The sequence below is a fragment of the Sturnus vulgaris genome, chromosome 14 (genome assembly GCF_052056855.1).
Source record: "Sturnus vulgaris isolate bStuVul1 chromosome 14, bStuVul1.hap1, whole genome shotgun sequence".
Taxonomy (NCBI): domain Eukaryota; kingdom Metazoa; phylum Chordata; class Aves; order Passeriformes; family Sturnidae; genus Sturnus; species Sturnus vulgaris.
Window position 1 is genome coordinate 6,677,092 of NC_142256.1, and position 25,037 is coordinate 6,702,128.

At 39.8% G+C, this 25,037-nt stretch overlaps 1 protein-coding gene across 3 annotated transcripts in view; it reads right to left on the minus strand.

Annotated features, from left to right (window-relative positions):
• Positions 1-25,037, minus strand: part of DIAPH2 (diaphanous related formin 2) — a 166,297-nt gene that overhangs the window by 29,031 nt on the left and 112,229 nt on the right. For all 3 annotated transcript variants that reach the window (XM_088173060.1, XM_088173059.1, XM_088173058.1), the window contains one exon: positions 23,896-23,991. In XM_088173060.1, coding sequence (XP_088029186.1) covers positions 23,896-23,991 — 96 coding nt within the window. The remainder of the gene's footprint in view (positions 1-23,895; positions 23,992-25,037) is intronic.

A 25,037-nucleotide genomic window follows, 5' to 3' on the forward strand; every position in this document is an offset into this window, starting at 1 on the left:
AAATCACTTCCAAACTGAACCTCCTCCAACAGTGTCAAAAATCTGCACTAATTTGCTGCACATTTGGACTATGAATTATGCAACCAGCTGGGGAACTGGACACCATCACCACAGCCTGCAGAGCCAAGAGAAATGCAGCTTCAGACTCTCTGGAAATACAAAAAAAAATCTAAGACACAAGGAGGGTTCTTGGGTTGCTATCATGAACTCTGCTTTACCACTGAAAATATCATGGGAGGCATTTTTTTCTTTAGAGATTTACAGTCCAATGGAACTGCTGTTCTAAAACTCATTACCCAACACCACTGCACCCACAATGCCAGAGAAAAACACAGGAAAGCACTAAAATGTTATTTTTGGCTATTTGTAAACTTTGGAGAAAGATGTAGAGTGATAAATGAAGGCTATCACAAGAGGGAAGCCACTTAAAATTATCCTTCATTATTTAGAAAAATCTCTGTCTCAATGATGCTTGTGGGAGATATTGAGAATTTATGGTCAGAGATGTGAACAACCATTATTAATTATTCTCAACAAAGCAGCTTGGGGCTTTAGTGGATAAAAATATGCTTTTCAAATACAAATATGTGACTGTAAACAGCAGATAATTAACAGTAAATAAAAATATCTCTGAAGATAACAGCTCAAATGGCCAACAGTGCTCTCCTGCCAGCCTCGGGCTCACACAGAAATTCAGGCAGAAGAATGAAAAGTAACAGAATAAAAAGTAGCAGAATTAAAAGTAGCAGAATTAGAAATAGCAGAGCTATACTGGATATGAAAAGGTGTCTGGAGTTGCAAAAATCCTAATTTGCACCTGAGAAAAAATTATCCTTGGGAGAAACTGGGTTATGAAAAGGGAAGTTTCTTTAAGCCATGTTAGGACCAGAAACAAACACACAAAACAAAAGTAATTTCTATTCATCTGCAATAGAAAGAATCATTAGTTTTGAGTTGTCCAATTTGATTGTTTTTAATTAATTTACTCTTAGTTTTTAATATGCATGCTATTCAGCAAAAAAAATTGACAACAAAGTATCAGAGGATATTAAAAAGTGAAAATATTTTAGACATTTGCATGTTCTGGTGAAGGAGAAACTCCATTCCACAGACAAATAGTGGCTGCATTTTGGGAACTCTCAAATCTCCAATGATGTCAATAAAAGAGCTGAAGATAAATTGAAATTTGGAATGCTCTGCCATCCTTAAAAACGATGAGTAACACATTATTCAAGCAAGGTCACTAATTAGAGCTGTGTGAAACAGAACAAAACAGTTTTCACGATGATAAAAGCTTTTCCTTACTTCAGGAGTATCTGTTTTAAATATCTCATTACTTTTATACTCAACTTTTGAAGGGGTTAGTTATAGGATAATGATGATTCTTAAACGATGATTCTCACTTTTAAAGGCAGAAGAAGGTGAAGGAAACCAACTTGGATTAACTATAAATAAAAAGCTGTTTACCTGCTAACACCCAATTCACAGCAACTTGTCACTGGAAACTCAGCACAGAAAAACAAACATTGAGAGGGTTCCTGTCATCTGCAAAAGGATTTTCTTAAAAACCCCAGAGCTTGAGGTGGGGTTGGATTCAGAACCCAAATAAAGCTCTGACTTTATTTTTTTAATATATATATATATATATAATTATATATAAAAATAAATAAATAAAATTATATAAATAAATAAATAAATAAATAAATAAATAAATAAATAAATATATATTCTGAGCAAATATTGAAAATTAACACCAATTCACAATTCTGTGACCAAACCATCACATTTCCACTGCTGAGATCAATATTTCCTCTCAGTGAGCACTGGGGACAGGCCTGACACAATTTCCATCTCTGCACTAGAAATAAGAAACTCAGCCCATGTTTAATGCACATAACAGGATTTCATCTTGTACCTGTCCCACGATAGAAACCCTGCTTTGATAAAAAGGAATTCAAACAGAGTTAACAAGGTAAATATTACACCTAGAAGATGTTATCATTGCCTTGCCCACTGTGTAGATAAATTAGAAAGAAACTCAACAGAAGAATGACATTTGGGAAAATATTTATATTTTCTTGGGGTTTGGTTTCTTTTTTTTTTTTTTTTAAGGTCACTTCTGTACTCATCTAAGTCTGCCTAAAGTCCACAAATAACAAAAAACCTGAGATGGAGTCAGACTATCAAGTATAGGAAATAACTTGAATGGAAAATGTCACAAATGGAACATTTCTGCTTAGTAAATTTTATGGCAAAAAAGAGACATAGCAGCAAGATCCTTTTTGTACAGAAAATGAGGAATAAAAACAAATGGAACTAATATTTAAAGGCATAATTGTTCTGTAATTTAAACATTTTCTTCAAAGCATGATGAGAGTCAGAGATAAGTGGTGAGGTGACACTAAAATTACAGGCAGTATGGATTATCTTAAAAGGAAAATTTACAAGTCAGCTAAAATAAGTTTATACACTAAAACTACATCTTAGCTTTCCCACAGAAATTATTGGACATTTTGTGTTATTTCACAGTTTTGAACTGTCTGCTTTGAGCCAGTATAAAATTAAAATTTTATCTATTATTTATATAAAATGCATATATTTTATATTCCTTAGCTTCAGGAAATATTGGTGCCAGCACAGAATTTTTTACACATCTGTGCATTTGCCTGTCTAGAATCCACCACAGATTCACACATGTAGAATAATACACACACAGAGCTTTGGGTCTCATTTTCTGCACACCAAAAACGACTTTTCAAGTGTGAACATTCCCCCTTAGCATCGAGAAATGACTGATAAGAAAGACACGGCGGTTTCTGAATGCTAAAAGGTTTTGACGTTGATGTTAAAAGCGTTTTACCTCTCACATCTTTAATTTGCACCACAGACAGGTTGTCTAAAGTATCTTCTTAAATCCATCAGCCCAGCCCATGGAGCATTTCACTCAGGGGTTTGTCTGCCCCACTCAGATGCTGTCTCAGGAACTCCTGTGTGTGACATGCCACGAAGAATTTCTTCATCATCCCTGCTGAAAATTGCAGGAATCGGGGCCAAGGGCACCCTGACAAACACCACAAGCGTCAGAGTCACTCTCTGTGATTGTGGGCTAGACATTCCCAATGAAAAGGCATCCAAAAATCCTAAATAATGCAGCTGAAGAGGAACAGAGATGTGACATATGCTCCACCACGAGGTTGTGTTTCTTTTTTGTGCTACCGTCAACCTCACAACACTCTGAACAAATGAAAAAAAAAATCTCTGAACAAATGAAAAAAAAATCTCTGAACAAATGAATAAATCACTGCATGCTTGACACTATTTCCTCAGTACTCAATAGTGACAAACCATGAAGGCTTTCTCTTTGTGCCAAACATCCTTTTAATTGATAAATCAGCTGCTCACTGTAGGGCCCAACAGGGCTGGAGCTGCAGCTCTCAGGGGTAACAAATTCTCACCCTTGGTGTCTGAGCACAGCTGGAACCACAACTGGAATTTCAGCAGCACCACTCACCACAGAGCTGGGGGAATTCCTCTGCTGTGAGGCCAGTGTTGCATATTGCCATTTAATTCTGGTATTTTTACATTGTTTCCTAATGAACTTCAGGCTTGGGTTTTGTTGTTATTCTTGTTATTTGTTTTTTTGTCATTTGTTTGCTCCAACTAGGAACCCTAACACCCCCCTCATCTCAGAGCAGTTTACTTTTGGACAGCTCTCTTTATACATTTCTAGAACAATGCATTTTTAAGGAGCAAGGTAAGTACTGATTCATGAAGCAATCATTGCAACACTTCTAAATAATTCACCACTGGGCAGAGGTAAAACTTCAAACACTAATTTATACCTTCATCTTCCTTTGCAGAGCTGGATTTTCTGACTCTTCAACAAGTGGTTTTGAAGCCTGTTGAGTGTTTTTTTTTTTTCTAAATCTTGACATTTGGCAAGCTTAAATTTTCAATACATTGGAATGTTCTACTAAAAAATACTTAAATAATGCTTTGTGAATGATTGAGTCCTATAAAATTCCAGTTTCTCTGGAGCTCACACCTAATGAACAGTGCCCTCCTCTTTAAGCCATGTCTAAAAACACCACAAGAACTTCACTGCCACTCACTGACTGTGCCTTGCTTTGATATATTTATTGCTGATAGATAATCCTGAGGTTCATTTGCTTTCTAAATCCACAGGTAATAAACCATGTGAATTAATTTAGTTTCACATCAAGACATACACTCTGCTGCTGTAACTGTTTTTAAAACAACTCACAGCTGAGAAATTCTCTAAGAGCTGAGGACATCAAAACGAATAAAAAGTGAGTAAAAGTAAAGTACATCTTCTAAATTCTGCCCACACAGCTATGTAAAAGAAACACAGAGCTCCTTTTCCCTGTGCAAGTGAGTGCATTCACAAAACAAAGCATAAACCCAGATAAAATATGAACAGAACGAGCCCTTACTCTCCATATGTTTTAAGAGACCCTGCCCCAAATTTTCAGCGTACTTAAGTTTTATTTCTTGGCAAATGCTTACAAAATCTGTGTGACAACGAGCAGGGTGTATTTTCAGCTCCCCTCCCTCCCTCCTTCCCTGGGGGTGTTCAAGGCCAGGTTAAAAAGGGCTTGGAGCAAAGTGGGCTGAGGGAAGGTGGGCCAGGGGGCTTGGAATGGTTTAGATGATTTTTAAGCTCCCTTACAACCCAAAGCACTCCATAATTCTGGGGCTGTACCTTGAAACCTGCAGGTTGCTCTTTTCAATATTGGTGATACATCACAGTACCCAGCCCAGGAAGAAACTCAGTTTATCACTTCAGAGCTACTGACTTCAGCATTTGCAATGGTGAATGTGCAAAATCGCCTGTAAAATATTATTTCCAGTTAAATTACCACTGGGCTGTTACCAAGCTAATAAATCCTCATGAAGATCAGACATTGAGGAGGATCTGTGATTATATTTCTGATGGAAGGAAATGGCACTGTTAGGAAGGATGACTCTGTCTGCATCTTGAGGATGTATAAAAAGAAAGTTTCTGCCTTAATTTATGCTGTTTGAAAGCCCTGAACTAGTTTTTTAAAACTTTATCCTTCAAAGGCATTCTTAATATTCAAAAAGACCTTGCTAATTAACTCCTAAAACTACCTCAAGTCCAACCTGCTTTTCCTGCTCCTTAGAAAAGTTTTAATTACACAGATTAAGCACTGGAATTCCAGCTGTCACCTTCCAATAGCTTTCTTCCCTTTTCAAATCAGGTGCTTTTGTGCTGATCTCTCCTTTGCTTTGAGCAGAGCTTTGGACAGGTTGCTTTCATGATGCAGCAGTCGCACATGACTATTAAAAATGATGTGACAGCACAGAAGGGACATCGAACCAGTTAGAGAACATGGAGAGAGCTCCTGACGTGTTCTGACATCGGGAAATGAGATTGGGCTCAGCCCAGCACTGACACAGGAGCAGCTCAACTCCAAAGTTGGAAACCAGCAGAGAAACCAGCACTGGCAGCACCAGGGCGTGTGGTGGCAGCAGAAGGGACAAAAGGCCAGAGCTCCTTCAGGGTGACAATAATTAAATATCACAGGGCCCCCAGACAAGTGCTGGAAATTCTTCACTGGAAATACTCAGGACAGCTTGGCAGGGAAGCAGCCCCTGCTCCATGGCCCCTTTTTTCCAGGAGGTTGGATGAGGTGACCTTGAGGTCCCTTCCAGAACCTTTCCATGATGCTGTGAACACAAACCCCACCGCCATGGAAGGGGGACAGCCACAGGAAGGACATTCCAGAGGATGGGAAGGGTTTTACCTGTGCCACCCTCCCTGGATGAACCAATGACACAGCAGAGTGGAAAATCCACTCAGCTGGGAGGAGATTTCCCAATTCCTTGGTGCCAGGTCTCCCTTGCAGCTGTGTCCAGCTGTGTGCAGCTGTGGTCAGTGAGCTCCTGCAGTATCCCAGTGCAGGCAGAGCTCCCAGCTGGAACAGCCTCCCATCCCCTGGAGCTGCTCTGGCCCCAGCCTTGTGTCTGTGTGAGAGGAGCAGGCAGCCAGTGAAGCATGGGGATGCTGCCCAGTTTGAAAATAGAATAAAAATAATTACTAATCATTACCACTACGACACAATGGCTCACACAGAATTCGCAGTCAAAATCTAAATTACTCCAATTATCTTTTAATCAAGGTCTAATAATATTTACTGCAGTGTGCTCAGCTGGAAGCACTTTGCTAGCTCCAGCTCAGATAAAGTGACCAGGATCTGTGTGCTCAGGAAATAGAGCCATTTGTCACAAATGTCCCCAGAACAGTCTGAAAGTGTTGTGTACACACTTCCCAACAAACACAGAGCAGAATTCACCCCTTTCAGAGGATCAGAAATTTGATGTGTGGTGCAGACCCAGACTAACCCAGCAGTGATGTACAAGTGATCAGAGCCAGGACGATCCAGGCGTTCCCCATCAGCTGATTCTTCCTGCTGCCACCTTTTAGTGCTCTGCACAAATTCCCACTAAACCAGAACTCCTCAAGTGCCACTTGTCCCCTTGCTGCCCCACCTGAGCTCCCTGAGAGCAGGACAAACATCCCACCCGAACTTCAGCATCACTTCCCACCGAGGCTTCTCACAGAAGTTTTCTTCTGTTGTTGTGACATGCACAAACAGCATTTCCTTTAAATATCTGCCACCTGTGATGTTTCCCATCCATCCATTTAATGGAGTGTTTTGATACTTAAAAAGAAATTGTATAGGTAAGTAGATAGCAAAAAGAATTCAAAGGAAGGATGGCACATGGGTTATATCACTTTCAGATGTTTAATGGCTTATGAAACACTGAGCTTCTGCTTCCAATATATGAAAAAAGGAATTTACAAAGTCCTAACATAAAAGAAAATCAGATATATTCTCTCAATAAATGAGTATGTTTTTACAGACCCTTTTGTACGTGTAGAATACTTTCTATGCTTACACCAACTATGAACTCATGAAGGCAGGACAGCTCCTTCCAAACCCTGAAAATCAGAGTTCTATTCAGCTATGACCCGGGACAGCACATTCCCAACCTCCAATTCCACGGAGCTCTGCTTTTTCCATCTCTGCTGCTACATTTCAGTTACTTCTGCCTTGCCCTGCATAAAAGACCCAGGAGTATGAACACAAAGAGTTCAGCAAGTCGAGGAACCACTTCGGGTCTGCAAGTAAATAAGCATCACTCAAAAGACAAACCAGCTCTGATTACACTTTTGTGTTTCAATGGCTCCCTCTTATCTGGTTTTGTTTGGGTCTTTAAATCGATGAAAGGATGCTGGCAGTTGTGATTAAGAGGTCAAGCATTGAATACAAAAGTTTTTTTTTAATCTACTTTTTCCCCTCAACTAGCACTCAGTGTCCTGAGTTATTCCTAGCAGCAGGAGGCTGTGGGTGAACACTGCCCCATGGCCAGAAAAACAGGGAAAAATCTCATTATCACCTATGCCCGAAGTAAATAAACCCCCCCGGGAGTTCACATAATCCAAGCACATATATTGCCTTTAAATTCAATAACTACATTCGTTCCCTCATTCCAAACTATCAATTCCTCTTTGGAAAACTTCAAAAAAATTAAACATTGCTTTTTGGGTTTTTTCCCCTTTTTTTTTTTTTTTTTTTTTTGTGTCTGTGTTTTGAGAAAGGGAGCCTTTTTTGTTGCTACACAAAAAAAAAAAAAGAAGCAAGAAAGGTACTCCCTTGGACAGAGTCCGTTAAAAATCAGATTATTTCCACAGCATTCTCCTATTATTCACCTGCCAGTAAAATATGTACACTCATTGTCTCTCTTTGAATGCCTATTTTTATCTGACTGAGGCTATATGGTCATTTTTGTACTTATTACTGAGTTACTAAGTTTTTTTTTTTTTTCTCTTCCTTCTTCTAAAGCATGTTTTTCTGTTCTCAAAAACTGGGCCACATGCCTCTGAGGAGAAAGTAGTGCATTATTTCATTCCCACCTTTTCTTCTTTTTTGGCATCTCTGAGGCCTGCTATGCCCAGAAGTGCTTCCACTCAAGCTGGACCATCAAATCAATTATCACAGCAGTCTGCTTCCTAAATATGAATGGCAATGAATGACAACAGGCAAGGCCAACTTTCAGCTTGGATTTGTCATTGGGAATGTAAATTTTTTTTGTTTTGTTCTATACATGTTTGGTAGAGTGGCAAAATTTGACCAAACTCTTCCCCCTGCTGTCTGCAGCTGCATTCTGAGGGTCCCCAGATGAAAAGTTTCCCCTTTGCTACACCAAAGACAGGAAAAAAGAAAAAAATAAAAAAGAGAAAATAAGACATAGGGAACTATTCTCACCATAAAAGTTCTTTTTTCTCCTTATCTGTTACTACAATCGTTGCTGCCAATGAAGAAAAGAAAAAACACAATGACAAACTGTTTCCATTCCTGCATGTTCCCAATTTCAAGGTGCAATTATTTTTAGTGCTGTTGCATCATTTCACAACACATCCCCACGTGCAGGCCTTTGCAGCTGGAGTGAGCACGGCCTTGTGGCAGCACTGACACATTAATTATTGCATGAAAAGACTCGTGTTCAACACGGGACAATGCAAGAAAATATAGTAAATTAGAAAAGAACAAGAAACCTTATCCCTCACTCACAGCCATCGTTTGGAATTCATGTTTTCCCTAATGAAAAGCCATTTATTCTTTTGCTAAGAAGAGAATTAAAGTCTATAAATACGAAATGTGAGTCTAAAATATGTATTTCTAGGGCTCTCCTTCACTGACACTACTCATTCATAAACCTACAAAGAATGAAATTTATAGCAAAGCCCGGCTTAATTTTTGGAGAATTGATTATATGCTATGAAAGGAGATTTTAGGCAGGAATTGGGACACACACCCCAAAACTTTGGGGTGAGAAAGCTGCAAAGGCTGCATTACTGCCAGCACACATAATCCCAGTGGTCATATAGGAAAGATTGTATTGCCTATTTTAGTAAAAAAACAATTTCAGCCAAGCAGGCAGCAATTTATTTCTTCCCTCATAGACAGATGAAAAAAATAATACAAAAACTCTTGACTTCCAGCTCTTTTAAAGGAGTTTTTGAGCCGGGTGAGGCTTTTCCTGGCAGGAAGGGAGGGTTGGTGGTTCCACCTGGTGGCCCTGGGACACGAACTGGGAAAAGTTTCCCAAAGCCACAGCCTGGGCTGACATCACTTCAACCCTCACGTGCTTTTAGCTCCATCCAACATTTAAGGGCAAGGCTTTCAGTTTGTACAAGCTGCTCAGTTCAGTTAATTTTCATTGCAAACCAGAGTCCAGCCATTGTCATTTTCTCCTTCCCAGGAGTCCCTTCCACCTGATTCACTTGGTAAAAACGGCAGGATTTCTACAATGAATTGTCAGAAAATTCTGTGTACAAGATGACATTTGTGGGTCTTTTTATTGTTTGGGTTTGGTTTTGTTTTTTTATTTTTAAACAATTGCTCTCATCTCTGGCCACGGAGCAACTTCTTCCAGGGTCAGGCTGCTCCAGCAGCTGAGAGAAAAAAGGGTTTTGCTGCTGGAGGCTTTGATGCTCTCTCCACAAAAGTGCTTTGATCCAGTGCCCCTGCTCAGCCATCAGCACAGGAACCTCAGGACCATCACCCTGCTTCACTCACTTTTATCTCCCCACTGCCAGTCTCCAGTAAATGATTGATTTAAACACATCTTTCTGCATGGAACTACAACAGACACGACTCCTCGTTTTGCTCCCAGTAAAATAACACCCAGAGATGCCACAGATTAGCTAAATGAGGTCTGGTAAAGTGCAAATACCTCACTTGGGAAGGCATTTCTGAAATTAGCTTTTGGAGTTGTATAATATCCTGAAAATGCAAAACGTTAAAAATGCTTGCAGAGTCTTATTTATAACTATTTAAAAATAGAGATATTTCAGAATATAGAGGGCAAAGAGAGAGTTTACAGCAACCAGAACCCCAAAGCACAGCAATGTGAGTTACAGCCACACCTCCAAACCATTTCCTGCTGCATGAGAAGAAAGAAAGGAAAGGTTTGGAAAGGTTTCCTTTGGTGCTCCCCACTCCCCATCTGGCACTTGGGAATTCTGCTCCTCGAGATGAAGAATTATTCAAGAGTGAAGAGCTGAGCTGCTCTGCAGCACAGCCCCAGGCCTGAGTACCTGTCACACAATGTTGGGAGGAGGATTATGTCTGAAAAGGTTGACAGAGCACAGATTTATCTCTCTAAATCAAACACTGTGTGTTTAGCTAAACTCAGTGAACTTTAACTAATTAGCCCATCATTACAGTAAATTCATATCGAGTAATCCTCCAAAGGCAGAGCCCAGAGTATTTACACTTAACTGAGAGCAACACTGAGCCTTTGGGAGAGATTTCTTCTTAAAAAAAACCCCACAAATGCAACCTTTTCATGCCAAGTGTTCGAGGTGAAGCCCTTTCTAAAACAGACATTTAACAAATAACTGAATTTATATTTATGTCTAAATAGAGGTGAGCTCAGCTGGTCAGAGCCAGGTGCTAAAACCACCCAAGGTGAGGGGTCAATCCCTGCACGGGCCATTCACTTAACACCTGGATTTGCTGATCCCTGTAGGTCCCTTCCAACTCAGAACAGTCTGTGATTTCTCCGAGTTATCCATGTAGAGTAAAAAGGAGTTCAAAGTGGAAATCAAAAAGCTATACAGTCCCAAAAACATAATATTTTCCATTGCTTCTGTATTTTATATCATGTTTTAAATAAAGGAAAAAAATACTGGGGAACAGGAATTACACTTGAATTATATTCATTATAAAGATATTCAAATCTGTAAGAAAAGTCTGGTTAAAAATTCATCTAAAATCATAATAGCAGAAAGATTTTTAGGAAACAACAAAAAAGATAATTTGGAAGTAATAAAACCACGTTTATCTTTCAGTTTGCAGCAGTGTGAACGTGTTCTTGGTGGAATGGGTGATGCAGAACAAGTGCAAGGACTGCAGAGGCAGAGGCAGAAATCTCCTGTGCTGAGCTGGAGCTCTGCCTTTGGCTCCTGGGACTCCTGTCCTTTGCCTGCACTCATTTGTGGGTCAGGATCTCAGAAAAAAAAACCAGCAAAATAACACAGGAGAGGTGGAGCTGCTTTTGGCCAGAGTTTCCAAACTGCACTTGAAACAAAAAATGCGATGGGGGAGTCTTTGTGCAATTGCTGAGTTGTGAACCTGCTCCTCACTGATTAATATTTACACAGAAAGGAGGAGGGAGAATTGCAGCCTCTTGCTCTCCTGCACTGCAGAAAAACCCAAAACCTTTCCAAAAAAAGCTTCTCCCTCAACACAGCCCAGCTGCAGGTGTGGCTTGTGCCTGGCCCTGAGGCTCACCCAGCTCAGAGCAGGGAGATTCACCCGTGCTCATCCTGTCCAGGTGATGCTGCCCTCACCTGAGAACATTTCCTGGCTCTGAGTACCCAGTGCTGCCTCTCCAGGTGATGCTGCCCTCACCTGAGAACATTTCCTGGCTCTCAGCACCCAGTGCAGCCTCTCCAGGTGATGCTGCCCTCACCTGAGAACATTTCCTGGCTCAGAGTACCCAGTGCTGCCTCTCCAGGTGATGCTGCCCTCACCTGAGAACATTTCCTGGGCTCTCAGCACCCAGTGCTGCTGTTCCTGCCTCCTGTCACTCCAGGTCACATCACTGTCCCACCCTCATCAATAAAACACTGCTGAGCCCATTGTTAGTACAAGAAACCAGAGCCCTCTCTGCATTTCAATCCCTGATAAAATCTCTACAGAACACCAGCTGTTAATTGCATTTCTAGATAAAAGATTTTTTTTTTTTTTAAACAGAACTTCTGTTCACATTTGGTCCCTATTTGCCGCTGCTTTTGCAATTAAATAATTGAGTTTGCTTCTAAACATTCCTACAAGTGTTCCTTGTTTCCATATTAAATACAACCTGTTAATAGTTGGAGCAGCAATTTGTTTTCTTTCTTGTGTTCAAGGCTTCTGTTGAGATTAAACTGCCTTTTGTTCACTTACAAGTAGGAAAAGATGTTTTAGGAAGGAATACATCTTCATATTTTATAAATGGAATAATGGAGCATTGAATACTTCACTGGAGCAGATCCCAGCTCCCAACTGGGTTCAGGACACTCCTCAGAACATCAGAGCCTGGTAATGTGTGTAAATTTAACAAAAAAGTAAACAGATCTAAATAAAACAGGTCTGAAAGTATTGCACAGTTATTGTCTGAGCAAGTCTAATTAGAAATTCATTCTACTATATTCCTCCTTAATCCTTAGAAGTAAAAAATAAAAATTAAAAAGAAATTAAAAACATTCTTAGAGCTCCTCTTTTCATTTACAACAAGCTCTGCCACATTGAAATCCTGTCGTCCTAAAGCCTACAAAAGTTATTTTATGGCTAGAAAACACAAACTGTCCAAACAATAATTTTCAAATGTACTCTACCCTCTCTCCTCAATAGGTTCCTTTAGAAATTAATTTTTAAAAAGTCCTCAGCAATCCAAAGTTGCAGCCATTGTGTTTAAAGATGACAACGTGCAATTAAAATCCACAGGCTCTCTTACACTTCTGTCCATGTCATTCTCAGAGAAACATTGCCTTATTATCAATATTGTGCAGGAACTTTTCTCTCAGATTGATATTTCAGTGATCCTTATCTCATTTCTGACGTATTTTGATCTCTTGGCAGTTTGAGGAGAATTTCTCCATTTTTCCATGAGCCACTTTGAAACCAAGACATGAATATGCAAGCATGGATTTGGTCTCTTTGTTCTTCAATGCACACGAACTGCAAAGAAACTGCAGGGCATGGCAGATGTGCTTGGGAAAAATTAACAGACAAATTAAAATTGGAACGATTTTTGTCCTGTTCTATCTCCTCTTGAGTTTGCTACCAACTATTCATGACTACAGGGACACTTCCAGCAGCTGAAGGTCCTAAATAAAGATTGGGTTTGGGTGGGTTTGTTGTTGTTTTGTTTGGGTTGTGGGTTGCTTTCAAAATTATTTCTCTTTAAAATTCAATTTTACCTCCAGTTATAGAGATTTTAAACAGCTTAAACCTTTGCTTGCCTGAAAATGTCAACAGGTTTTTCTAAGCCAGGGATTCTAGAACACACAGGAATTGAAAATTGTCTGGAAGATGTTTCTACTGACATCTGGAGGGCAAAATGTGCTCCAAAAATCAGGCACTGGGCAGCAAACCAGAGAACTCAGCACAGCAATTGTGGAGCTCAAAGGGGTTTCAAAAAGAACAATTGCTTAAGAAACACGAGGTGCTTTTATATTTTATTCCTCACCTCCTCTGCCCTATAATAATTTGTTTAATGTTAAGTCTTGCTTTGATTTACAACAGCTCATTGTGTCCAAGAAAAAAAAAAAAAAAAAAAAAAAAAAGGGAATAACAGGGCAGGTGTGAAGGATGGCAAGCAATGAGCTGTGTGTGGAAAACCATCAGTGATAATTCAGAAAAAATCCTGATATCATGTGAAGCTCTGGTGCCACAGAACATTTCTGAGAGCTCCCTGAACATGAAATATTCCTGGGAAATGCCAGCAAAGCAAAATCCCACAGCTTTTCTGCTCTCCTGGAGGACAAACAGGAACCCTGGGAGACCAGGGTGGACTGGAGCCTTGCAGGATGGTTTTCCCTCAGATCTGCACAGAGCTCTCACACTCATGGCAAGAGAAAATTTATTATTATTATTCTTATTTAGTAATTTTATTTATATATTTAAAAATAAGTATACAAATTATATAATGGAATTATATATATATTCATATTTACTATATAAAATATTTATATTTAATTATAGATTTATTATATTTTATCTTTAGTGTTATTATTATTGTTATTATTATTGTTATTATTATTATTATTATTATTATTATTATTATTATTATTATTATTATTATTATTATGGGATTTAAATGCTGGGGTCTTTGCACAATGTGGGAACTCAGAGGACAAGGCCAGCCCTGCATGGCCACAGGGACTCAAAAAACCCAGGGGCTTTTCTGCTTCTCTGCCACTGACACAATTCCATGGAATTCCAGGGTGTGCAGACCTTGGCCAGCAATTTCCTCTCATTCCTCTTTGTGCTCTGCTTGGTCCTGGGATGTTCCATCCTTTCACCTCCTGCCCTACCAAAAAAAAGGTTTCAGCACAAATAAAATCCCAGGCAAGTGCTAAATAAACCTGCTCTGTAAAGGTTCATGCACCTCCCAAAATTCCCCCCCTCGGTGCTACAGAACTTTCTGGTTCTTTAACAACACATTTTCAGAGGTTTTCCCATGAAGTTTTAAGGACAACTCAGAAATGGATTGAATATCTGTTCACTAAACTCATCAGCTGCCACTCCCTTAAAACAAAATCAGGATTGCCTTCAGTGAAATCTCTTTTTGAAATGTACATTCCTTAGTAATAATGTCTCTTATTATTTCAACAGAAAGGAAATATCCAGAAGACTCCATAAACACAATTCCAGCTTCCTTCTGAGTGGTTATCCATTAGGAGGAAAAAAAAAAAAAAAAAAAGAAACTTCGAGTAAATCTCCCTTTAAGGTTTACACTCTGCTGAAGTTGATTTAAAAATAAAATAAGGTTTTGTCAAAACCATCTTGTAATGAACAGATTTTACAAGTAAGGAGATTGTGAGTCATCTTTGGAATGTGTGACAGGGATGAGAAAGTATTTTTTCAGGAGTGAATTATCAGACCTAGGTGATTTTTCTCATTCTGGTTTCATTTTTTGGTAGGTTTTCTTTCGGGTGGTTTGTCTTGTTTTGTTTTTGTTTTTTTTTTTTGGTAAGGAAATAATTAATTCATTTCCAAACTGTTGATTCAACATCTTGCTGGATTTTAATCAGCCCCCAGCAATGATGGAATTTGTTGCTGTTCTCAAGACTCAAATTCTGCTCTATGAAGTCACAAGGACCTTTTGGGTCCTCCACCCAATAATTTTGTTTTGGACATAATTCTTCCAGAGCTTCAAGCCAGCTGAGCTGACAATGGAACCTGATCACAGCACAGAAAACACTGTGGCCCTCCAAGCTGAATTATTTCTCTCTTTCCTGAGGGAATATTGCCAATAATGGCTTTTTTCCCCCATTATGTTATTTTAGAAATGTGCTCCCTTTAAAATGAAAAAAAAAAAAAAAATCATCCTCACAATGACTGAACATTTTCCCTATTTCAATGTGGTATGTCTATTTTAATTTGTAATTTAAATTTGTAGGGAAAAATGCAGGAAGGCTGACATTCCACTCCAGTAATATATTCATGGAATTACAGACACATAGACAGCCTTGTAAAATTTTATATACTCGCCTTATAATTATTTAAATAGAATCTTCTTCACCAACAGAAGAAATACCCAATGCAACAAAAAATGAAAGAAAAAAAAAATACAGAAATCCCAGAGAAAATGAGAAGTGAATATAATGTAGATCTAAGGAAGAACTCTAATATCTTTGTTATTTTTAGAGCTCCATCTGGAAGGCACTGTACAGTGTGTATATAGGTTTTAAATAACAATATTATGACATTATATACTTCCATAAGAGGCTATAGGAGATGAGCTAATGCACACACTAATAGATGTATTAGTGATAATGTTCTTACAAAATCTTATATCAAAACCTATTATATCAACTTTTCCTCCACAAGAGAAATGAGGAGTGCAACATGCAGAGATCTCCTCCTGACACACAACAAACCACACCAAAGCTTCACCCCTGCAGTGTCTTTTGGGGATGGCCAAATAAAAGCAACTTTTTTAAGGCTGCTGCCTGGTTTTTACAGAATTAAAGCAATTGTAGGATTTGAAGTTCAAAATACAGGACTATGAGGATTATTATTAATGTACATCATCAATATCTCACGTCTGGTTTTAGTGATCATTAAAAATAACTGAACCCGAACTGCAGAAGCCTTTAAGGTGTCCCAGCACTGGAAGTGAAGGAGCCAGCAGTGCACACATCCCCCAGTGGGGCAGCTTGGACAGTGCCCAGGGTGGGAGAGCAACTTTGGAACTACACACACCTTACAAATGTCAGCTACACTGTGTGCAGGCAACCCTGTGCAATAATTACATGAACCACCCGTGCTGCAGTTTCAGGAGTGCAGTGGAGATACCCAGAGGAAATTGGGTTTGAAGGGATGATGGAGCAGGTGCCAGCAGAGCTCTGGAATCCTGCAGCACACAGGGAGGGCTCCCTGGCCAAGGGCACTGCCATGCCCAGCCCAAGAGATGGTGAATAAATGGCCAGGGATGCTTTGTAGAAAGATGCAAAAAATCACAAAGTAAAACCAGCCAACAGCCTGCCAATACACAGAACACCTCCCTGAAATGATCTTCCCCCAAATTCCTAGAAGCACAAAAGCAACGTGGCTGAGGACGAGGTGAGGTTACAAAATCCATGCCCCACAATTGGTAACACTTTCCACTTGTAATAAACCCCAAAGTCCAAACTCTGTTGTTGGGTAGCACAGCTCCAACGAGCACCATAAAGCAGAAGTGCAAGCACAGAATGCAGGTGGAATTGTCCATTCTACACCTGGTGTCCTCACCCTTCTCACAGGTTATTCAACTAAAAAAAAAAAAAAAAAAATCAGGAAAAATAAAATCCCTTCAGGCAGCTGAAATTCTGGCCTCTCCAGAACGGCTTAACTAAGATGGAATCAGTGCTCTGTAACTGAGCATTGTTATTTTGGGTGGGTTGAACACAGAATCTTATTTTTCTCCTGCTAATGCAACAAGAAAATGAGAAGTTTCATGGTTTGCTCTCTTACATCACAACCCACAGAGCAAACATTGCCTTTGCAGGAAGGAAACTAATTAAGTTCTTACAGCTGACAGCCACAATTAAGAGCTCTGGGCCAGTGTCTGTGTGCTGAGGTTGGGGGACTCAATTCTGCACCGTGTGCCCAGAACAGGATGGAACAGAAATCCTCCCTATCTACAAAATAACATTTGCACCTAATGTCACTTCAATTAATCCCCTCCCAAGTCATACACTGCAACAGCGATTTTCATCTCTTTCCTTTCCATTCATTATGTATATATATTAAAATATTAAAGCCCATGTGCTTTACCTCGGTAAACAGTACTGTGGGAGAAAATTTTTCAAATAGAAGTGTTTCACAATAATTGCATGATAACAGTGTCAGCACTGACAAAGGAAATTCAAATGGCCAAATGCAAATTAAGTTAGCCTTGCATATCGTTCATTACTCCTCATGTAGTTGGTAAATGAATGCATGAATTTCCTTTTTCTGCATGTAAAGAAAGTTTCTCTAACTTCAGCTACTGCATAAAGATGTAGCCAAAACTCAGCTATCAATCTCTGGGAATGGAGACCTTCCCATCTAGCAGGACATCACTCATTAAAACAGAACAGTTTTCACATTCAGTGTGAATTAAAAAATAAATAAAGTCAGAACGGTGAGTGACTTCCAACTCACACAAAATGCTCCTCGCTGACCTTGGCAGCCTCCTCCTGGAGAAATCTTTTGGATACTTACTGTCCAGAATTCCCTGCTTCTCAGAAAAGCTTTGTTTTATTCCTAAAAAAAAAAAATCTACTTCACAACACAGGACATCCAAAAAGGCTGTTGGGTTTCCAAGGGTTTTTAGGAGGTTCTGAGGCAGCTGTGCCAAATCAAGTCTGAGAGAAAGAAGCTCCACAACAAACACAGTGTGTGACCCCAGAGCTGTTCTGGGTCAGGACTGCAGGGCCCTGTGATCAAACAGACACAAACAACTTGAAAGAAATAAATAGAAATAAATAGGGAAATTTAGAATTCAATACAACACTCAATTTCAAGGTCTGGAGCAGCTGGCACAGTTCTGCATCTGTCTGGCACAAGCTCAGATGTTCTCTGGTACAACCTGCAAATGCCACGAGGCTGCAGAAAAATCCTCAGTGTTTCCAGGAACTCCCATCACCATTTGTGGACTGTGGGTTTTTACTTCAAAAGGCACAGAAATGTCCAATTCCCTATTTTTGGATATTAGGGCAATTTGATGACTCAAGTAAAATCAGGGCCGATTTTTAAAAATGCTGGAACTTGAAAAATATTCGGAAATTTTATAGGGAGAACTTTTCCCACTGCACTGAAATGCACTCTGAAGCACACTAATAAAAGCAAGGGGTACAGAACTCTCCTTAGCCTGGGTAAGTAATTAAATGCTTTAGATGAACAACAAACTCAGAGGTGATTAATTACAATTACACAGCACAGTAACTTCCTGAAGGACATTTAGCAGAAGGTGCACATGGCTTTGCCATTTGATGGCACATTTTCATTTGTTCAGGAAAAACTCTTGTGCTGGGAAATAAGAATCCATTAAATGGCAAATTTTAACAGGATTAGAGAAAGCAGCAGCCACAGACACGGAGCCCAGAGCTCACCATCCCATTTCTGTGTGTGTGTCACCAAACATTTATAAACACTTTCCATGCTCTAGGACAACACTGAACAATCTCCTGCACACCCAGACCAGAAAATCAATTTTAAAGACAACAAATCAATCTCCAGCACTTGTTTCAGAGAAGGGGAACACACCAAGAGAGGTGAAAGCAATTATGCAAATGCACAGAATTCCTGAATTTCTGCCTTTCTGTCTGCCCAGCCAGGGCTCCTCAGGTGTGTCCAGAGCCTCTCCACTCCTGCATTGTGGTGTCCATCTAAAATCCTGGAGAATCCCAGGCTGAGCAGGCTGGAGGCTGAAACCTCTTTAGTTCCTTTTCTGTCCCCTTCTCCTCCATCCTGCTTGTAAGGAGAATTCCTCTGAAAGCTCATAAAACTCAGGTTTGGGCTGCAAGGGACCTTAAAAATCATTTATTTCCAAGCCCCTGTCATGGGCAGAGACATCTCTCCTTGTCAGGGAAAACCTGCACATATTAAAGCTGTTTTTTTTTTTTTCATGCAAGGCCACCAGAAAAATGTATTATCTAACTGCTCCTTTAATTACAAAAGCCATAAGACAAAATGCAGACACAGTAAAAATAGATTATACCACAAAAACCTATTTTTAAACAGCTTTGGGACCGTTTATGGAGCTCTCAGGACTGGGGTAATTTGCTGAGATTCGATTTGAATGGTGCCTGTATTTATATTTAGAAATAAAAGCCAACTTAAATCTACAATAATGCCACGATAGCAAAACGAGTAAATTTATTTTTGGCCAGCTCTTGCTATTCCAGGTGTGGTAATTTTGAAGCACTTGGATCATGTGTGAGTCTCATTAGCCCACAACACCTGACTGTAAAGCAAAAACCCCTCCATTACACAACTGAGGAGCAAACATGCTTTAAAATGTTTTTTTACTCCTAAAAGAAAAAAAAAAATCTTTGAAAAGATGAAGAAGTTTAAAATACAAACTGATTTTTAAACTCGAGACTAAATTTTTATAGTCCATAATGGATCTTTCCAGCAACATAACAGGTATTTAATGTTAAGGATCTGTTCCTCTGAAAGATATTTTTTATTGAGCACAAATTCAGTGCACCTCCCACCTCCCTGCATTTTAACATTTAAAATATTCTCACCAATTCACAGATGCAAGCATATCAAAACCCAGCTTATTTAGACAAGTGTCACACACACAATGACTGACAGTGCTTTCAGGAAAGCAAATTTGCTTTGACTGAAGCTTTTTATTTGAATGTGGTTCAGGTAAATGAGGATTGTGCACCCAGAAACCCTCCAGATTTTATTGAATATAATCATGCAAAGGTAAAATTAGTTTAGCAAGGCAGACAAGCAAAAGTGAGTCTTGAAGCACAGCTGTACCTCCAAAGAGAAGACACAATATTCCTAAAACATGAACCTCTTATTACAATTCTGATGCAATGCAAAATATCCACCTACTTCAACCCATATTTTAAATTAAAATGTGAAAAATCATCAAAAATCATCAAAAAATAGGAACACTCCATCACCACAACTCCTTTTCCTCTTGCGAAAGTTAAACAAGGAGTGGAAACCCTTCAGGTGGCTCTCCCCAAAAACACAAATGAGATTCTGAGAGTGAAGCAGGGAGGTTTGGGGTCTCCCATTCACTCCCAAGGTGTTCTCGAAGCATGGAAATAACGAGAGAGCAGCAACTGATTTGATTTTGATGCAGGCATTAAAAATAATCCCAAATGTGTGCTAAGAGAGCACAGGAAATCCTCAATAACTGCACAGAGATGTAAAGCAGGAGAACCTTCATGCACTGAGAGCCCACAGAAATGATGGCCCAGAGCATCAGGGGGGTTGCCAGGGTTGATATTTGGGAGAGGGCAATGGTTATTAACACTCAAAGAAATTTCACTCCATGGCAAAAAATAAACCAAAACAACTTAGAAACTTCATAGAAAGAACCTTAGCAGAACAGTTAGCTCTGGGAGGAAATTTGCTTTAGCTAATTTAGAGAAAAAATTATTCCTGAATTGGTTTTCTTTTAATAATTTCCTACCCCAGGGCCAGGACAAAGGGCAGGGATTATTGTGCAGCAGCAGTGCTGGATGCAGATTTTAAAGGCAGCCTGTGATAAATGCCACCCAACACTGCTCTTTATTATACCAATATTGGCAAACTTGCAAAATGCAAGTGTGTCTTTGGAAGAGGAACCAACATTTCTAGAAACTGATTTCTAATTATTATTTTATAGGCTCAATAAGCAAAACAATCCACTGAAAGGACAATTTCTCTTCCTAAAATCCAGTGGCTAAAAACAATAAAGGTGAAGTAATGAGCTCAGGAGAGAGAAATCACAAAATGTTTTTGCCCATGGAGAAGTCCACAGAAGAAAGAACACAAAAGAGTAGAATGAAATGCAAAACTAGAGCAGGGGGGCAGGAATTTATTATTATTATTATTACTTCCATGACCTGATAACAAAACCATTTTTACTGGCAAAGTCTGGGGTTGCAATGCAACCCATTAAAGTGTAGCTTTCCATTTCCAGGCTTAGCAAACAAACATAATGCAGTTAAACATGTTAGAAATGGGCTTTATTTTTCTGAGCCTGTCTGAACATTTCACCATTTGGTTTGTTTTTTTTTTTTTTCCCCAGCAGGAGCAGTGCAGTGTTGAGCAGCTCCTGTGTTCTGGAGCATCACTCCCTTCCCTTCTGCACCTCTCAGCCAGCCTGAATCTCACTGGAAATGTTTTAAACTCGTGACCATGTAAACATAAATATTCTACGAGGCACAGCAGCACCCTCTGTAAAAAAGGCAAATTGAAGAGCTGGAATGACACTCTTTGGGCTGGTTGTAAACCATTTTTTTCATCCTAATTAATTAATCCCTCCCAGGTCCAAGCCACTCACCTAAAGCCAGCAGGGAACACACACTGGGGGATTTTTTTGCCTTTTTTTTTTTTTGCAAAGTTGTGGGGTTTGAGCCAAACTGATGAAAAATGTCACTAGTAGTGATACCACAGTTTGCTCCATTTGAGTTCAATTTCTTTTGTGAAACCATGGAAGAAAACACAACAAAAGCTAAATTTCCATGATCTTCTGGTTGCAGGCACTGTGAGGGTGTGAAACCTCTCCAGTTTTAATTTTCACCACGAGAAGATGCAAACAGAACAAGCAAGTTTGGAAAAAGACAGAGCTAGAGTACATACCTGAAAAATGTACAAAAGTGAACTTACTGCTTTGCTGAGTGGTTTTTGGGGGCATTTTCTTTGTGGCTTTTTTTAGGAGGTTTGGACAGGGATTTTTTGCTTTTCTGGAGGGGCCACCTGTCACCAAGGAATTAGCAAAACTACAAAAAGTAAGGAAGCAGAAATTGTTCTTCCTCCTTGCTAAACGACAACCAGCTGACACAGAAAAATGAGATCAGTGTCCAAACAGGCAGAAAACAAAAGATTTTCTTCCTCTCACATCACGATGTGTAACCAAGACAAGTTCAAACCAGAAAACTTTGCTGGACAAGTGTAACTTTGGAAATAGCAGCACTTTTTTTTTTTCTTTTTTTCTTTTTCCCACGAGTGTCCCCAGTCCAGGCTGATTCCAGAGTTCAGCTCCAATAATGCACAGGAAACCCCTGCACTGTGCACTGCCCACAGACAGAATTATTCCATTTGCTATAAAACTGCCAACCACAACCACATGACCCAGCAAGCCCAAAAAAAACCCCAAACTCTTCTTTCCAGCCCTTTTATTTCCCTTTTTTTTTTCCCCTTCCACTGAACCATTGGAGGCATGGAGTTAATTCTTTATTCCATTCTCACTGGCTGGAACTCTGCAGGACAGAGTGGCACCAAAGAGGGAACTGTCATTGTTCCTTTTTTGCAGGAGGGATGTGGAAGTTTGCAAATGTGGTGCCAGGTTTTTCATGCTGTAGTTCACTGCTCACAAAGGTCACAGCCACATTTTTTGGCACCTTTTGGTTTAGACAAGTTACTCACAAAATGTCGTCTCTGTTTTTAAACCACATGAGAAAATTTACATGAAAGTTTAAATGAGATATTTGGCTGGGACTAACATTTATTTTCTCCTATTCTCAATTTTTAGCTACCCCTGGAAACTTTACTTTATGGCCTTCTTCTCTTGTTAGAACACTTCCAGCTGGCCAGAGTTTGGAATTGGAATTCCTTTTCTCACAGTGACATCTCCAAAGTCAATCAGCTCTTTGAATTGAAAATCCAGACCCCACTAGAATATCACCTGACTCAGTGAAATCCCAAACACAGAAATCACAGTAACTACATCAACCAGATCACTCAAAGGGATTTTTAATCAGCTCTGTCCCCACTTTTGCTGAGGAGTCCCTGGTTTTGACCCAGGTTCAATCCTCTTCTGGCTTTTCTCAGCTGCAGCAGATTTTGTGCAATCTCCTCTGGTCCCTGGGAAGCTTTGCTTTGTCACCACTTGGTGACAAATGTCTCCTCGAGTCACAATACAGATAAACCATCTCTCAAAATGATACTTCTCAAGATAGGGGAAAAAAACAAATTTTGATCGAGGAGTCCTTTCACATCTGATCTGAGAGCAGAAACAAGCCCTGAATTAAGAATGATACTGGAACTGTAGCAGAATTGACTTCATAGCATGAACAAATCAAGTCACTTAATTTTTTTTTCCCATAAGATCATGCATATGGCAAATGAAAAGTAATTATGCACTACTTTTGCAATTGAAGAGGGCAACAGAATTTGCCTTCACTCTTCTGTTCCTCTAAAAAAAAAATCATCTGCCAACATGAACTTAACCCCAGCTCACTGAGGGTAGGTGGATACACATGGCTTATTTATGACTCTCTTTTGGCAAACATATCCAAAGAAACCTTTGGATTTTATGCCAAATAACTTCAACTTTTAAGATTTTTAAGACTGCATTGTTGAAAAATTGCAAAACACAGTTACCATGAGCTTTGATGAAAAGTAAAAGTAGAGTAAATCCATTTCACAAACAGTGTGCCACTGGAATATCACGAGCAGAGAAGTGAAGTAAGGAAACACTGCCACTGATTAACTTCTCAAAATTTCCCCAAATCAGCTTTGCAGGAAGAAGCAATTGCCCAGGAAACTGGACAGAGTTGAGTCCAATACTATTGTCTTCCTCAGGAAAATGAAGCTTAGTGCATTTTTTACTTTTAAGGCTCCAAGCACTGCAAGTTCCTACCAAGAGCAGTGCTTGGCAATGTGACCAGCTGAACACTCAAAGTCTCACTTGTTAAGAAGCCAATATTCCTCGTGGCACCACCTAGAATAAATCAATTATTCTTACAGCTGTAAGAATTAAACCCCCTTGATGCAGAGATACTCAAATGCCATTTCAAACCCAACAGCAGCACGTAGAGTTAAAAATCCAGGATTTCCCAGGAGCTCAGTGGGCCAATGTTTGCCAGACAAGCATTGCCATGCTGAGCTCAGAGCCCTGGCCCTGCAGGGTTTGCGTTTCTCTTACCCTGCGGTCGCGGCGTTCGTTTCCGGCGGTCTCTGAACGCCGCTCCCGACTGCAGGGCCTCCAGCAGGCTGTCCATCACTCCTGTCTCGTCACCCTCTGAGAGCAGAGCAAGAGAAAATGCAGTCAGCACAACCTTGGGAACAAACACAAGCCCCGGTGTTGTCACATGCGATGCCAGGCTGGGCACAGCAGCCCCGGCTGCTCGGGGTCAGGCTCCACCATCGAGGCACGATTGATGCCAATGGTGCTGCTCCTGCAACCTGGACACGCCAGCTGTGCATTACTGCTGCACATCTGCAGCATGCACACAGGCAGCTGCTGCTGAGCTACCTGAAGGCTTGGCTGGAGTGGAAACACGTCAATTTAATCAATGCATCTGATGACACTGAGCAGCAGAACGTTCAGTATTGCAGTGCAGAGAAAAGATTTTATACACTGCCTCTTGACTTCATGATTCATTAAATCTTGGGGAAAAATCATCTATACAATCAAATATCAAAGACAATCAGTACAATCAACTATCAAATACAATCTATACAATCAACTATCAAATACAATCTATACAATCAAATATCAGATACAACCTATACAATCAAATTATCTATACAATCAGTAGCATGGATGGTCCTCAGGTGACATAAGGAAAGGATGAAAAGGGGGTGACCACGCAGTGGAAGTCAATGCTATAACATTTCTTAACAGCTGAATTTTACTTTTGCCCAATTTTTTATTTTGCTTTTTTCATCTCCAAGCTAACTCGCAGCCTTTAAATTGCTGGACTTGATGGTGCATTATGGAAATTTGGGTAGAAAAAATTACTTCTTTTTCCATATTTGAGTCTTTACATTCCTTTGCATTTCAGTCTGTCAATAACAGTTGACAGCAGCATGAGAAACAGAGGTCAAAGAACTGAAAGCTTACAAAACTATTGATTAATGCCTCTTTCTGTTCCCATACCTGTGTTATAACCCAAAGCTAAAAGATAGGTTAGACTCAGCAGGTAGGTGGACATTTCATCCACATCTCTCAGACTCCAAACTAATATAAATTTCCCCATCTGGGAATGGGAAGATCATTACTTTATGCAAAGAAAATTACACTATGGTAAAAAAACTTCTGACTCACACCAAGTGTAGGAGGTT